Source organism: Physcomitrium patens, chromosome 19, assembly GCF_059467195.1.
Source record: "Physcomitrium patens ecotype Gransden chromosome 19, ASM5946719v1, whole genome shotgun sequence".
Lineage (NCBI taxonomy): Eukaryota > Viridiplantae > Streptophyta > Bryopsida > Funariales > Funariaceae > Physcomitrium > Physcomitrium patens.
Genome location: NC_143428.1, coordinates 9,764,682 through 9,778,321, shown reverse-complemented (window position 1 = coordinate 9,778,321; position 13,640 = coordinate 9,764,682). Strand labels below are relative to the sequence as shown.

Below are 13,640 nucleotides of genomic sequence, written 5' to 3'. Positions count from 1 at the left end.
TTGATATGGAACATGGATGGGCAATACGAGCAGCTAATAACACACGAGGCGAATTATATGGAGCTTGTCTAGATGTCAAAATTCGGATTGGGGATGTTGCTACGGAGCAACATTTCTTCATTCAAGATACAACGTCTTATCCGTTGATTTTAGGACAACCTTATATCACGGCAACACGGATGGAAGCAAAGGTACTTGACGATGGTTCTGTTTATGCAAGGATACGTAGCGAAGATGGGAGGAAAGCTATACAATTTCTAACAGTATCTCCTAACCATGAACGGAACCGAGATAGGTTGAGAGAGAAACCATTGCCAAAGATTGTTGAAGGATTTAAGGATTTTGGGGAGGTACCACTGTAAAGCGAGATTATGGAGGTACAAAAGAGGAAGTACTCTCGCGAGATGAAGGTGCCTTTGATGCGAGTTTTATTGGTATATTGGAGAATGGAAATATTATGTATAAGAAATTTGATGATTTTAAAAGAAAAGAAAGAAAAAGATTATATGATATTGAAGGACAGTTACGCAAGATAGGTACATTACAAGATGATGAGAGGATTTTGGGTGTTTATGAAGAAAATGGACTAGAAGATTCATTGGAATTGATTACATCTATTGGGTTAGGGGATAATGATAAGATTGTTGAGATTCATTCGAAAGAGGTTTATACCATGCTTGAATCTTTTCAAGCACCAGAAGTCACAGTAGAGACGAGATATAAAACGGCAGATAAGAAGGTAAAGCCTGTTGCCGAACCATTACCAGAGGATTCTAAAGAACAAATGGGAGAAGCATCAAAAGAAGCAAGTTTAAGAGATCCAATGAGTATTGGACATCAGTTTACTGAAGAGACTTTTGAAGAATTGAAGATTGGTTCTGATGGTTCTTTATTGCCGGAGGAAATTACTTGCTTCAAAAAGATGTTGGCTAAACAAGGTAGATCGTTTGCCTTCGAATCTCATGAAATTGGGTGTGTGGATCCAAATATTATAACACCTATGGTTATCTTCACTGTACCACATGTACCTTGGAATTTAAGACCGATTCCAGTACCGAGGGCACATTTACCTAAATTGGTCGAACTATTGAAAGAAAAGATAAAGATGAAAATATTAGAACCTTCATTTGCGCCGTATTCTAGTCGATGGTTTACGGTACCTAAGAAGAATGGGTCACTACGGTTTATTCAAGATATGCAGCCGGTGAATGCTGTAACTATCAGGATTGCAGGAATTGGACCTATTGTGGATGAATTTGTTGAGGCGTTTGCTGGAAGGGCGATGTATTCAATGGGTGATTTGTATTCAGGTTATGATCAATTTCAACTTGCCGAAGGAAGTAGAGATATGACAACAATGAGGACACCGCTTGGATTGGTTAGAATGTGCACTCTTCCTCAAGGCGCGACCAACTCAGTTGCGCATATGATGAATGGGATGAATAAGGTATTGAGAGATTTTATTCCGGAAAAGACTATGCCTTTTCTAGATGATGTTCCTATAAAAGGGTGCAGAGAAGGAGACAAGGATGAAACTTTAGATACGAGGGGGGTGTCGCAGATATGTTGTTGATCATATACAAGATTGTGAAAAGATTTTAACTCGGCTTGGAGAAGTTCATCTTACATTATCGGGTATGAAGTTTGTATTTGGAGTGCGAGAGGTTGTAATTGTTGGACATTTATGCGGATCTTACGAAAGAAAACCAGATCCGACTAAAGTTGATGCAATTGGAAGGATGAAAGAGGATTGTGGTTCTTTAACAGAGGTTCGCAGGTTTTTGGGTGCATGTGTATTTTATCGAATCTGGATCCCTCATTTTGCTCACATAGCGGATCCATTATATGAACTGTTATGAAGGGTTACCGATTTGAATGGGAAGAAAGGCATATTCAGGCAATGCAAAGATTGAAGAAATTATTGATGTCACCTCCAATATTGAGGAAGGTTGATTATAAGTGCAATAGACTAGTGATTCTTACTGTAGATGCTAGTCCAATTGCTGTTGGATGGGCTGTGGGTCAAGATGATTCGAACGGGAGTTAGATGGTACAAAATTGAAAATATCAATTGCAGGGAAGCAAGTAAAAATAATTAAACGAAGACACGTAGAGATGAATATGGAAGACCTTAATGAAGGTACAGAGATTCCACAGCAAGAAGATGAAAGTGATTTGGATAATGAAGGTGATGAAGACGAACTGGACAAAGACATAGGGGATATATTCTGAATCAAATAGCAATTGGGTAAATTGGTGCATACCGGAGGATGCACAGGTTCAGAGGGGGTGGATGTTGTGTTGTAATACGAGTATACAGTGAAAATAAAAAAAAAAAAAAAAAAGGGAGAATTTTATTAATATTCAGTTACCTCAAATATTGGGAGCATCGACCAACTCCAGCGCAAATACTGAGTGGTCAGGTTCAGTCACCCCGTTACAGTCAGCCGGGGCATACTGAAATGCTCCATTCGATTCTAATAACGGGAGTTAGCAGGATGAGAAGGACCAATTCACACGACGGGTTTGAAGAGCCAATTGGATCCAATTTCGAGAATCCAATCCGGGTCCTCTTACCCAATATGAGACCTGTATTGGTGGGGCAACCCAATGCAGTCTAGTTACGGGAAAATCCAGGTCTTACTACGGGCCTCAGCCAGTTTGACGCGAAGACCAATTTGACCCAATTACGCGAGCATCCAGGTTACTATGGGCATCTTACCCAATATGGGACCTGAATTGGTCGGGCGACTCAATGTGGTCCCGATTACGGGGTTTCGATTCTGTTTTGGGCTGTCTTGTTCTCTGTGCCGTTTCAGGGAACGTTGTTTACGGTAAATGGATCTCTTAAAGATAAAAACGGAGGAGAAGGCCTTGATGACGTGAGCCAATTTCGGATGTAAGCTCTAATGGTGGGAGCCAATTCCGGATCTAAGATGGAAGATTGAAGAAATTCAGAGGATAAGGTTAGGGGAGAATATAGTTTTAGGGAGGGAGGTTTTTTTTTTTTTTTTTTTTTTTTCTTCGGGGAATCGGGGGGGAGCTAATTTCAAGCTTTTGCAAGGTTACTAGTTCGGTTTTCATTGGAGGGTTTTGAAGATCAAGGGAATTAGAGAGAGGAGCTTCATGCTTCGGGTCGGGGAAGAAAAGACATAGAATTTGGATTTTTCTTCTTCGTAGAGTTTTGGGAAGACTGAGGCAATCGTTGCTGAAGTCAGTGTTGTAATAGTGAATCGGGATTTTTAAATGAAGTGGGTTTGAATACTCTTGACTGTTTTGTAAAATCGAGTTACGTCTATGATTGAAGGATTAAAAGAGTGTCTATAGGATTGAGTATGCGGAGTGAATGAAATTTATTGGGTTAATCTAACAGGACAGTTAGTGGATACAAGATCGTAAGTACAAAGGGGTATTGAAGATTAACAGTTTGGGTTGTTCGGGGTTCTCTGTAACGTCTAGAGACCTACCGGCTGGGGCAAAAAAAAGACTTTGACAAGCAGTCGAAGAGCATCCGTATAGATTTACAGTACATTGTTGCAGTCGTTTATATTCTAGCAGTCAAAAACTGATAGACTGCTTGACTATCGGCGAATCTCCATACTACCTTCTACAGCCAAACGCCCAACGCATTCTCGAGCAGGAAAGCACGTAATACGACAACGTAAAATGATAAAAGTGGTGAACCCGACGTGAAAGCTTGAGGTGGAAGGTATTGGATTTCGGTTGATTTTATCTTTATTTTTATGGAAAACGAAAATAAAAATTTTGAAGGATTTTTCGGAGGAGTTTCTGGTGGGGATTCTTCTAAAGGATAAGGTATGCACATGGATCCGTCTATTGCTAGTATGTTTCAAGCCTTCTCATTATCAATGCAGCAACAGCAAAGCAATGATTGAAAGGATGCTTTGGCAACCAAAGCATTGTAAGCAGTGGTCAATAAAATTGATCAATTTGATGGGAAGAATATTTCAAGGTATTTAAGATGTTATGTTCGTGAAATGGAATTAGATCGGGTTTCTGAGAAGAAAATGGTTGAATTATTTGGACTTACCACGATATCGGAGATAAGAGACCACATTACATCGATTACGAATCGTTATGGGAATTCATGGAAAGTTCTTTCACATGCATTGAAAGACGAATATTTCTTGGAAGATGCTGATCGCGTTACTAAGAAGCAGTTCTTGGAATGGATTGAACGGCCCAATAAGAATTTGCAAGCAACAGAGCTACTAAGGGAATTTGAGAGGCAGTACTCTCAGTTGTCGAAGGTAGAAAAATTGACATTGGAGCCGTATAAAGTTGATCTATTTCTTCAAGCTGCTGATGGAGAATTGCAAGAGAAATTAGAACTCTTTCTTGAAAACAAAGAAGAAGATGAAGGATTGACAACAAAGTGGAAGAACGCTAAAGATGCGATGGGATTGCTTAAAAAAAGAGAAAGGAGGAAGGATAGGAGCAATATTCCAAAAACAGTATAAGCACCCAAAGCTCCAGTACGTACAACACCACCAACAATGCCTACACTTCAACCTTCAACATCTTTATCGAAGAAAGCAGATATGGAGATGGAAGAAATTATACGAGGAATGCGAGATCTTCAAATCAAATTAGCAAGACTTGAAGAGAATACTTCTATAAACAATTCAAAGAATGTTTCAAAATAAGAATATGTACAAAGATGCATTTGGTGTGATGACGCTTCACACACTATAAAAGATTGCAATGAATTTAATAATATGATACGGCGGGGAATTATTTGCTAGAAAGATAGGAAGATAGCATTGAAAGATAGGGAGGATCTTCTTCAAACCAATTTTGGCAAGGGAGGAATGAGAGCATTGGTTCAAGATTACTTAAAAGAGCATGAAACAATAGTACGAGAAAGTGCAAGTTATGGTGCTAGAGTAGATGATGAAATTGGTGGAAGTACGGAAACTAGTGAGTTTTGGGTTTCTGCCGTTTCTACAATGCAAGAAGGAAAATTACCTCGAGAAGCATTATTGAGGACTGCAGCTACAATACGAGGTAGAACAGGTTAGGAGGATCCTGTTGAGTCTCTTTCAGTTCATGCATATATTGCTAAGAGCCAACATAAAGCTTTCATGGAAGAAAAGAGACGAGAAAATTTTGATGATAATATAGAAGGAAATTCTTTTAAGAAGCAAACTCGAGGAGACAAGGCTCGAGAGGCAGCTTCACAAGAATTGCCTGTAAAAGATACCTCAACATCATTGGAAGAAAAAACAAGGAAGACAAAAGATAAGGGCAAATCAATTGCTTATAAGCTACTTTCTGACATTGAAGCGGCAACAAATTTGAAAGGGGTGTTGGAAGAACGTATATTAAATGCTAAGGTGGAATTCACATTGAAAGAAGTCTTGGAAATTGCAAAGAAGGAGTTTTATGATGTTATCATTGACAGCATTAAGCGAAAGAGGCAATTAATGGGTGAAACTGGAATGAGTCATGCTATTGATGCAAGAATATATAAAGATGAAGAAGAGGTTGATATTGGTTACAAGAAACCAACAAATGAAAAGAATGGGTATAATCAACGAGTACGTTTTGAAGATTATAGTGATAACAAAATGGAAACTTTGAGCCATTATACTCGAAAGCATTAGGGAAGGACAACTACTGAGGTATTGGTGAAAGTAGGAGATAAAGAAGAACCAATTGTTACTTTAGTCGACCATGGTTCTGAAATAAATCTCATGTCTAAAGATTTTTATAAGAAGCAAAAATGGCCAATTGATATAGAACATGGATGGGCAATTCGAACAGCTAATAACACACAGGGCGAATTATATGGAGTTTGTCTAAATGTCAAAATTTAGATTAGGGATGTTGAGACGGAGCAACATTTCTTTGTTCAAGATACAACATCTTATCCGTTGATTTTAGGACAACCTTATACTATGGCAACACGGATGGAAACAAAAGTACTTGACAATGGTTCTGCTTATGCAAGGGTACGTAGCGAGGATGGGAGGAAAGCTGTACAATTTCTAACAGTACTTCCTAACCATGAACGGAATCGAGATAGGTTGAGGGAGAAACCATTGCCAAAGATTGTTGAAGGATTTAAGGATTTTGGGGGGGTACCATTGTAAAGCGAGATTATAAAAGTACAAAAGAGGAGGTACTCTCGCAAGATGAAGGTGCCTTTGATGCGAGTTTTATCGGTATTTTGGAGAATGGAAATATTATGTTTAAGAAAGTTGATGATTTTAAAAGAAAAGAAAGAAAAAGATTATATGATATTCAAGGACAATTACGCAAGTTAGATATATTGCAAGATGATGAGAGGATTTTGGGTGTTTATGAAGAAAATGGACCGAAAGATTCATTGGAATTGATTACATCTATTGGGTTAGGGGATAATGATAAGATTGTTGAGATTCATTCAAGAGAGGTTTATACCATACTTGAATCTTTTCAAGCACCAGAAGTCACAGTAGAGACGAGATATAAAACGGTAGATAAGAAGGTAAAGCCTGTTGCCGGACCATTACCAGAAGATTCGAAGGAACAAATGGGAGAAGCATCAAAAGAAGCAAGTTTAAGAGATCCAATATATTAATATTAAAAGTGATTTAATATAATATATATTTTTAAGCATATAAAAAATAAATTATTTCTATAATTCAAAAATAGTAATATTCTCCAATAATAAAAATAGACATCCATAATTAGTGAGAAATTTTCACATTATGCATAATATAAACATTGAGCCATAGAAAAATTCTATATTACCAATCTAAAAAAATGAAAAAAACATACAAAATTAAATCAAGTAATATCCTAACTAAAAAAAATCCCCCAAAAAAACTTAGTTCATAACTAAGTTCAACAGTTGTCCAACACCTTAACAAAGCATGTGACTCTATAATTCAAGCCAAAGTGAATAAAAATCCTTATCAATAAACGCACACAATGGCATTCATAGTATTTTATCTGGCTAGATCCATTTCAATGGTTTATTTATTACTAATTTTTTTACCCTCCAACTATCTTCTTTCAAATATGTATACAATATGCATATATAATATATTATTTTTACTATTAACTATTATAGAACATTTTAAGATAGTTTTACATAATCAAAAAATATTAGGTGATAAAAAGAAAGAATTATTATATTTCACAAGATGGCAGTTGTTTCTTCTTTATTTTATGAAAAAACTTAATTACATTTTTTTTCTTGAGATAAAAATTTGTTGTATTAGATTGGTTGTATTGTTTAGATGCAAAAAACTTTGATGGCACCTATGTCAATGCTAAAGTTTTTTTATAAAAATATTATTTTAATATTTTTAAGCTATATATATATATATATATATATATATATATAAATATATATTGGTATATTTTGATATTTTTATATCGTTTTTTTTTTTTGTTTTTTTTCCTAAAAAGATATTTTCTTAATACTTTAAATGAATGAATATAATATATATATATATATATATATATATATATATGAAATTATTCTTGTATTTTAAATAAAAAAAAATAACTTTAAAAAACCATTTTTATATAAATATAATTATATCATCTATTGACATTATATATCTATATAATTTAAAAGTTAAATAATTAAGTTCTTGAAAAAAATTATATGTATATTTGTGTGTGTACATATATATATATATATATATATATATATACTATAATTCTTATCTTAAGCATCATTATATGAATAATAGTTTAAAATATAATTTTAACTTCTATAACATTTCTTATTATTATATTTAAAAGATAAAAATTTTCCATTTTTAATATTAGGTAATTCTTGCTGAAAGTTTGTATTTTTTTAATGATAAACAAATGATATTGCAACTAATAATTAAAGTGTAACATTATTAATAGAAGTTGGTATACACATCAATAAAGTTGTAATAATCATAATTTAAGATTTTTTGAGGATTTGATTGATGACCAAAGAGTACAAGGGTAATCATTATATTATATGAATAATTATTAAGAATTAAAAAAACTAATCAATTGAATTTAGAAGAATAAAAAATATAAATAAAATAATTTATATTTTCTTAATAAAATCTATACAATTTATTCTTTATTAATTTAATAAGATAAAAAATATATATATATTTTGAATATAGAAACCAATCTAGAATTTTATGTATATATGATTTTTATGTATTTTATGAATATAATATATATATATATATAATATATATATAATATATATATATAATATATATAATATATATATATAATATATATATATGATTGATTAAATAATAAAAATAAAAATTGTTACAATATTTTGTAAAAGCTTGGTATTAGTTACTATATATAGTATCATAACATAAGCCATTGTGTACCTCTTAAATTCTCTTTTGAAACTTATTAGCTTTTAAACTTAGAAAATTTTATCTACATAATATCATTTATGGTTTTTTTCAATCAATATATTAATTTTTTGAATATTGTTTAACTGGATATTCAATTATAAATTATTATCTTTGACATTGTCTTGCCATACACCATTAAACAATTGCATCGTTTACGATTTTTGTGATGTAAAATAAAGACAATAGAACTAAATTATATCAAATATTTCATTACACATATTCCCTGGTACGAATGGTAACAAGAAAATATAAAATTATAGCAAAGATTAATAATACATTACAGCCACATTCAAAATATACACTCCATTCACAATTTTTATTCCCCCACAACAAAATTTGACATAAGCAAATTCATCTAAACATAATACAGTAAACAAAGTCTTGTGAACCAAGTCTAAAGCATACAGAACACCGACACGAGAATCGTCGCAGCAAACTGCGTTCTGCCAAACAAAATATCCACGATTAGAATTTTACCTCGGCGGATAAGAAAGCAAAACCGTCCGTGACTTGAAGGGCTGAAGGTCGAAGAGTTGTAGATGGGCGATGGCGGTTGAAGGGATTGTGGCCACGAGGGGTATCGGAGGCGCATACTCGGACACGCCCCGTCCACCTCACTCGCCCTCACACTTGTGGCCACCCTCGGCCCACTGCTCTGCCGCGTCCGATCCTGCGCATTTTATATGGGTCGGAGAATTGCAGTGCTGCGAACGAATATGACCGATCCAACTGTTTTTTTATTGAATCCAACAGGTTTGCACCTCGAGTGGAATCTGTAGTTGAGTGAATCTCAAGTTGGGGCCCTTTTGTTGCGAGTGGTGAATTGTGGGAGGTGCTGTAGGGAACACTGTGATGGCGTCTGCAACGTGCTCTCTGTGTGGAGCGGGCGCACTGGCTGCCTCTTCCTATGGCATTGAAGGGTTGAAACCGCAGTCGTGTGAGACGTCGGAGCGAAGTGGGTCTCGTAGGTGCGTTGCGGTGCGCGCGGCTGCGAAGGGCAAGCCTGGGAAGGGAGGCGAAGACAAAGAAGACAAGAAGTCATTGTTTACTAGTCTTACGGATGCGTTGGATTTCGCGGCGGTGAGGTCGGAGAAAGACGCTGAGCTTCTTCAGGACGCGCGGCAAGCCACCAAATCCGGCGAGAAAATGTCCCGCGAACAAGTCAGTGATGCGTATCTTTTCTATGCTTGAATGTAGACCCCTAACTGTGTGAATCTGCGTGGTCGTGTGTGGTGAATCGCTGTAATTGTCGGAATGAATATGTATCCTTCTCTCAGTCTGCTTGTTTAGCTGTGAGGTTGGGGGTGAGGTTAAAAGCTGCTGGGTTCCGGAGCGCTCTCACGACCTATCCTGTGGGATGGGAATAGAGAGTATAATTGCGATTGGCGCGCTCAATTCTACGTCTCTGATTCCCAATCGAATTAGCTGTCGTCCGATTTCCTTTGAGGCACGCAATTACTGAAATTACACCATGTTGCAAACTCTACAATATGTGATACTCTGTCCTCGTACTACGACCTTACCGCGGAGTAGAGCTTAGTAACTTGATACCGATCGACGGGAGGTGCGCTGAATTGAAACTTTTCGTGTTGCTTCAGTACGGAGCATTGAGGCGCAAAATTGGAGGAACTTATGGAGACTTTTTCAAAGGCTACGTAGAAGGTATGCACAATTTTCAGAATTTTGTTGGAATTGATAGAAGTGCAACCTAGGTATCAAACTGCATGCAGTTGTTTGTGCCATGGCCCTTTCTGGGTTGGTAAATAACTCCAACAGTCACAGTAGCGTATGTTACAATAATATCATATCCGATTACTCAACGATTGAACGACTCGTTTCATACCTACAATTGCCCGATTGACTGCTGCAGTTGATGGGGCGTACGTGGACGAAGGTTGGGTCGACAAAACCTGCAAATACTGCAAGAAGGACACGAAAGGTGCTCCCCGAACTAAGGACTCAAGTGGACGCTACGCACACGTTGCCTGCGCCGAAAATGCTCCCAAGGGAAATTTCTTTTCAAGGCTCTTCGGCCAGTAGCTGATGCCGGTCTCAAGCTATATTCGATTCCACCATTGCATGACGCCACACTCTTTCTCACTCCGAAATGATTCATTCAATTGCTCGAGGCAGTCATTTGGTATATAATTGGAACAATTTAGAATGACATACCTGACATTCTTCGTTTGATCATAAAGTATCTCGTCATCTCAGAGCGTAGTTAGTTTCGAATTGACTTTTTGTATCATATCCAACAGTTATAGTACTAATTTGAGTGATCATCTCAAGCAATTTTTTTATTCCTCTATCCGTTTGTTGCTTGCACTCAATGAACTTGAGCCCTGTTGCTGTTTCTGTTTCTGTTTCTGACAAACACTAAAAGAAGCAGTCTCATGATTCACAGAAAATCTGAAATAAGCGTGTGAGCTTGCGGACTTTTCAACGTCAACAACACCGAATTCCCTCACAGGGTTTCACGTCCAAAGAAGTTATAACTCCGTTGCTGGATGATTGAATCAAAGTGGAGTGAAAGACTTGAGAGACAAAAATCAGTTCACACAATCGCCGTACATCTGATTTGATGCACACACCTTTTCTCACGGTCTTGCGGTGAAGTCAGGTTCGTAACAACCGTCAAACAGCTGGAAATTCCTTTGATCTTCGTATTTGGGATGTTCAAAAATCCCCCACATACACCTGATGCTGTCATAAGTAACAAGTACATTTTGTTCATTATTCACCTTAAATGTAATCTTTCCATCCACACCAGTACATTCATATGGAAGCAACGCTTCGTCTTCGGAGGGGAAAAGTCGCAGATACAGCAGACTGGGCATCACTCCACCCGGCACCTTCTTATATTTGCCTGTTGGCATTCCGTCAGGGTGCAATTCAACCTCTACAATCCAGATTATGGTAGGAATTGTGGCGTATCGTGTTACTGCGAACACTTGAGTCGGCCCTGCCTGTAACACCTTGGGAGGCTGCACTTCCCGGCCCGCCATGTAGTCCAATTTGAAGTCGAAACACATGCACTGTCTTTTGCTGTCACTAATGTTAAAGTAGTAGATTGCAGGTATGTCAATATCCTCATCATTTATCCTCTCTAAAATCTTAACGCCCCCGAAGTAGACGCCGAAGTTGACGACGGCCATCCCTGATCGACCACATTCGTGATACGGAATCGGTCGAGCTTTCTCTATGGAGTTCGCATGGACAAAGCACTGCTTCTCTGAGGAATACACAACTACGCACATGATGTCTGCAATTTTACCTTTCTTTCTCATGGTATCCCAACCGGCGATCACCAGATGATACTTCTTGCGGCTCAAGTCGCTAAACACGAACTTCGCAATTTTGCCGTGGACTCTGCGTTTAGGGATAGGTGGCAGGAGAACAAATTCACGAGTGAGAGGGTTAGCAACGCACACAATAGATTGTCCCCCGCTTTGCTTTCTCGCCTTGCCGTCTTTCCAGAATTTATCATTAGGAACTGCTGGTCGTCCCCAGAGCGTAATAGGCATTGCCCCCGGCTGTTCACCTCCGTCCAAAACTAACAAACCTAGCATCAAAAAGTGGGCGGCTCAGCATCCGAGGCAATGCAGGGAGTCACACGATTCATACCCTACCCTTTCGTGAATGAAGGGCCTCACATGCAACAGCTTTCTAGCCAAGTATTGATCTGCATATCGTGCTCTTGAAATCTCATGTATCCTCCTTGTCGAGTGTCTTACACCCATGAAATCATTCAGATAATCCTAAAACTAATTACGGCAACGACATTGTACGAGTGTGTTGCAGATCCGCGGATTGTGAGAACGTCACCATTGTGATAGCTGCAGAGAGGAGCATGCAATGATGGATACCTAGGTAAGAACGAAAAAGTGCACGAAAACAAGGAGAAGATAGTCTAGGTGATCAGAAGTTACCGGCTGAGCCAGCGATGACCCTATCACAACCCGGAGGAAGGAAGTTCAAAGGCGGAAGAGCGATCCAGCTATGGGTCCCTATGTACTTGTAGTCAGAGATTCCTGGTTCCAAGCAGACGACATAATACAATTTGGTGCCTGTCTCTAGAAGGCACGGCTGGTAGCGGTAGTAAGCCTTCTGGGTATCGTCCTTGAAGTTGAGAGGAGACCATTGCCTGAGCCACAAGTTCTTGGAAACATCTTCTGGCGTTGCAGGAAACTTGCAGGGCGATGATATACTACCCCATGCTGATTCTAATTGAAAAACGGGGCATGTCTGAACGCTTCTGTTTTTAGTTAGGTTAGTCACGAACTCTGCAATTCCTACATTGAATTGCTTGAGCTAGAACCCCACATCTCAGTTCACTTCTCATCTTGTTTGCAACAAGCAGACTTGGCAAATCGGACAAGAGAAGTGAATGAAGCGTACCCCTAGAAGATGACCAAGATTTTCCGCTGACAAGAGATCCCTTTGCTTAGCATCGAGAATTATCTCAAAGATATTTTCTTCACTGTCATCCTCGCAAGGATCGGATCCCGACGGTTCTCCCTTCTCGTCATCCATCGTGATGGCTAGGTCGCACTTCAAGCGAATAAAATCAGACTATCAAAGCAATATGATGGACCAGGACCATCGCTATCCGCACAATTGCTCGTCATGTCGGAATGTGGGTGCCCAGGGATCAAAATTTCTTTGGAATCTGTTCTGGAGTAAAGATCTCAACATTCCATTACTGAATCTGTCTTAGCTCCACGTTCAGTAAGCGTTGTGGACGAAGAGGCGTAAGTATTGTCTGGTTCTGCTCCAGATATTGTATCGGTCTACCCCCAAATGATATGCTAATAAGGAAACAGCACGAAGGATTCAATAAGACGGATCAAGCGCCACAACTTTTCGCAACTGGTGAATAGGTCGGGAAGATCATAGCAAGGCGGCGTCTTCGCCGCCATTGTGCGACTTTGGTCACCACCGACGCAGGGGGATTACACCGGATTCACACCGGACCCAAACTTTGGGTGCCAATGTATCATGCTCACAATAGAATCCATAAAAGCGTCAATATATGACGAGATTTAAATATAAGGATTTGAATTCTTTATATTTTTATATTTTTATTATAATTATTAATATTTTCTTCCACTATGAACACAGTCTAGGCTTACATTCAAATACTATTGTCCAAACATTAATAAAATAAAATAAAGAGTATCCTCACTTCTTTTTCTTTTTTTTTAATGTACACTCATGAAAACTACCCGCAAGAGGGACACACACCTTGATAGACAT

General features: G+C 38.0%; 2 protein-coding genes and 1 long non-coding RNA gene across 3 annotated transcripts in view; 2 read left to right on the top strand and 1 right to left on the bottom strand.

The window, feature by feature from the left end:
* The first annotated feature begins 294 nt into the window (after positions 1-294).
* LOC149987385 (uncharacterized) overlaps positions 295-13,640 on the top strand; it is a 102,026-nt gene continuing 88,680 nt past the window's right edge. The window contains exon 1 of the long non-coding RNA XR_016498606.1: positions 295-377. This is a non-coding gene — a long non-coding RNA (uncharacterized LOC149987385). The remainder of the gene's footprint in view (positions 378-13,640) is intronic.
* On the top strand, positions 9,105-10,684 carry LOC112272721 (uncharacterized). Its single transcript, XM_024500763.3, has 3 exons — positions 9,105-9,545; positions 9,983-10,046; positions 10,255-10,684. Exons 1-3 carry the CDS (start codon positions 9,237-9,239, stop codon positions 10,422-10,424), a joined length of 543 nt encoding a protein of 180 aa, XP_024356531.1. The 5' UTR covers positions 9,105-9,236; the 3' UTR covers positions 10,425-10,684.
* On the bottom strand, positions 10,661-13,572 carry LOC112272720 (uncharacterized). The gene is made up of 3 exons (XM_073529057.2): positions 12,783-13,572; positions 12,314-12,629; positions 10,661-11,946 (listed from the first exon to the last, which is right to left on the bottom strand). The coding sequence occupies exons 1-3, from the start codon at positions 12,915-12,917 to the stop codon at positions 10,982-10,984; spliced, it is 1,416 nt and encodes a 471-aa protein (XP_073385158.1). The 5' UTR covers positions 12,918-13,572; the 3' UTR covers positions 10,661-10,981.

What these genes read in the sequence shown, in the direction of transcription:
- LOC112272720 (XM_073529057.2), bottom strand. Translation starts at nt 12,917, where the DNA reads ATGGATGACGAGAAGGGAGAACCGTCGGGATCCGATCCTTGCGAGGAT. An exon ending in ATCTTGGTCATCTTCTAGGG is followed by an intron (nt 12,630 to 12,782) that starts GTACGCTTCATT and finishes AGAAGCGTTCAG; the next exon opens with ACATGCCCCGTTTTTCAATT. An exon ending in GGTCATCGCTGGCTCAGCCG is followed by an intron (nt 11,947 to 12,313) that starts GTAACTTCTGAT and finishes TTTTGATGCTAG; the next exon opens with GTTTGTTAGTTTTGGACGGA.
- LOC112272721 (XM_024500763.3), top strand. Translation starts at nt 9,237, where the DNA reads ATGGCGTCTGCAACGTGCTCTCTGTGTGGAGCGGGCGCACTGGCTGCC. An exon ending in AGAAAATGTCCCGCGAACAA is followed by an intron (nt 9,546 to 9,982) that starts GTCAGTGATGCG and finishes GTGTTGCTTCAG; the next exon opens with TACGGAGCATTGAGGCGCAA. An exon ending in TTTCAAAGGCTACGTAGAAG is followed by an intron (nt 10,047 to 10,254) that starts GTATGCACAATT and finishes TGACTGCTGCAG; the next exon opens with TTGATGGGGCGTACGTGGAC.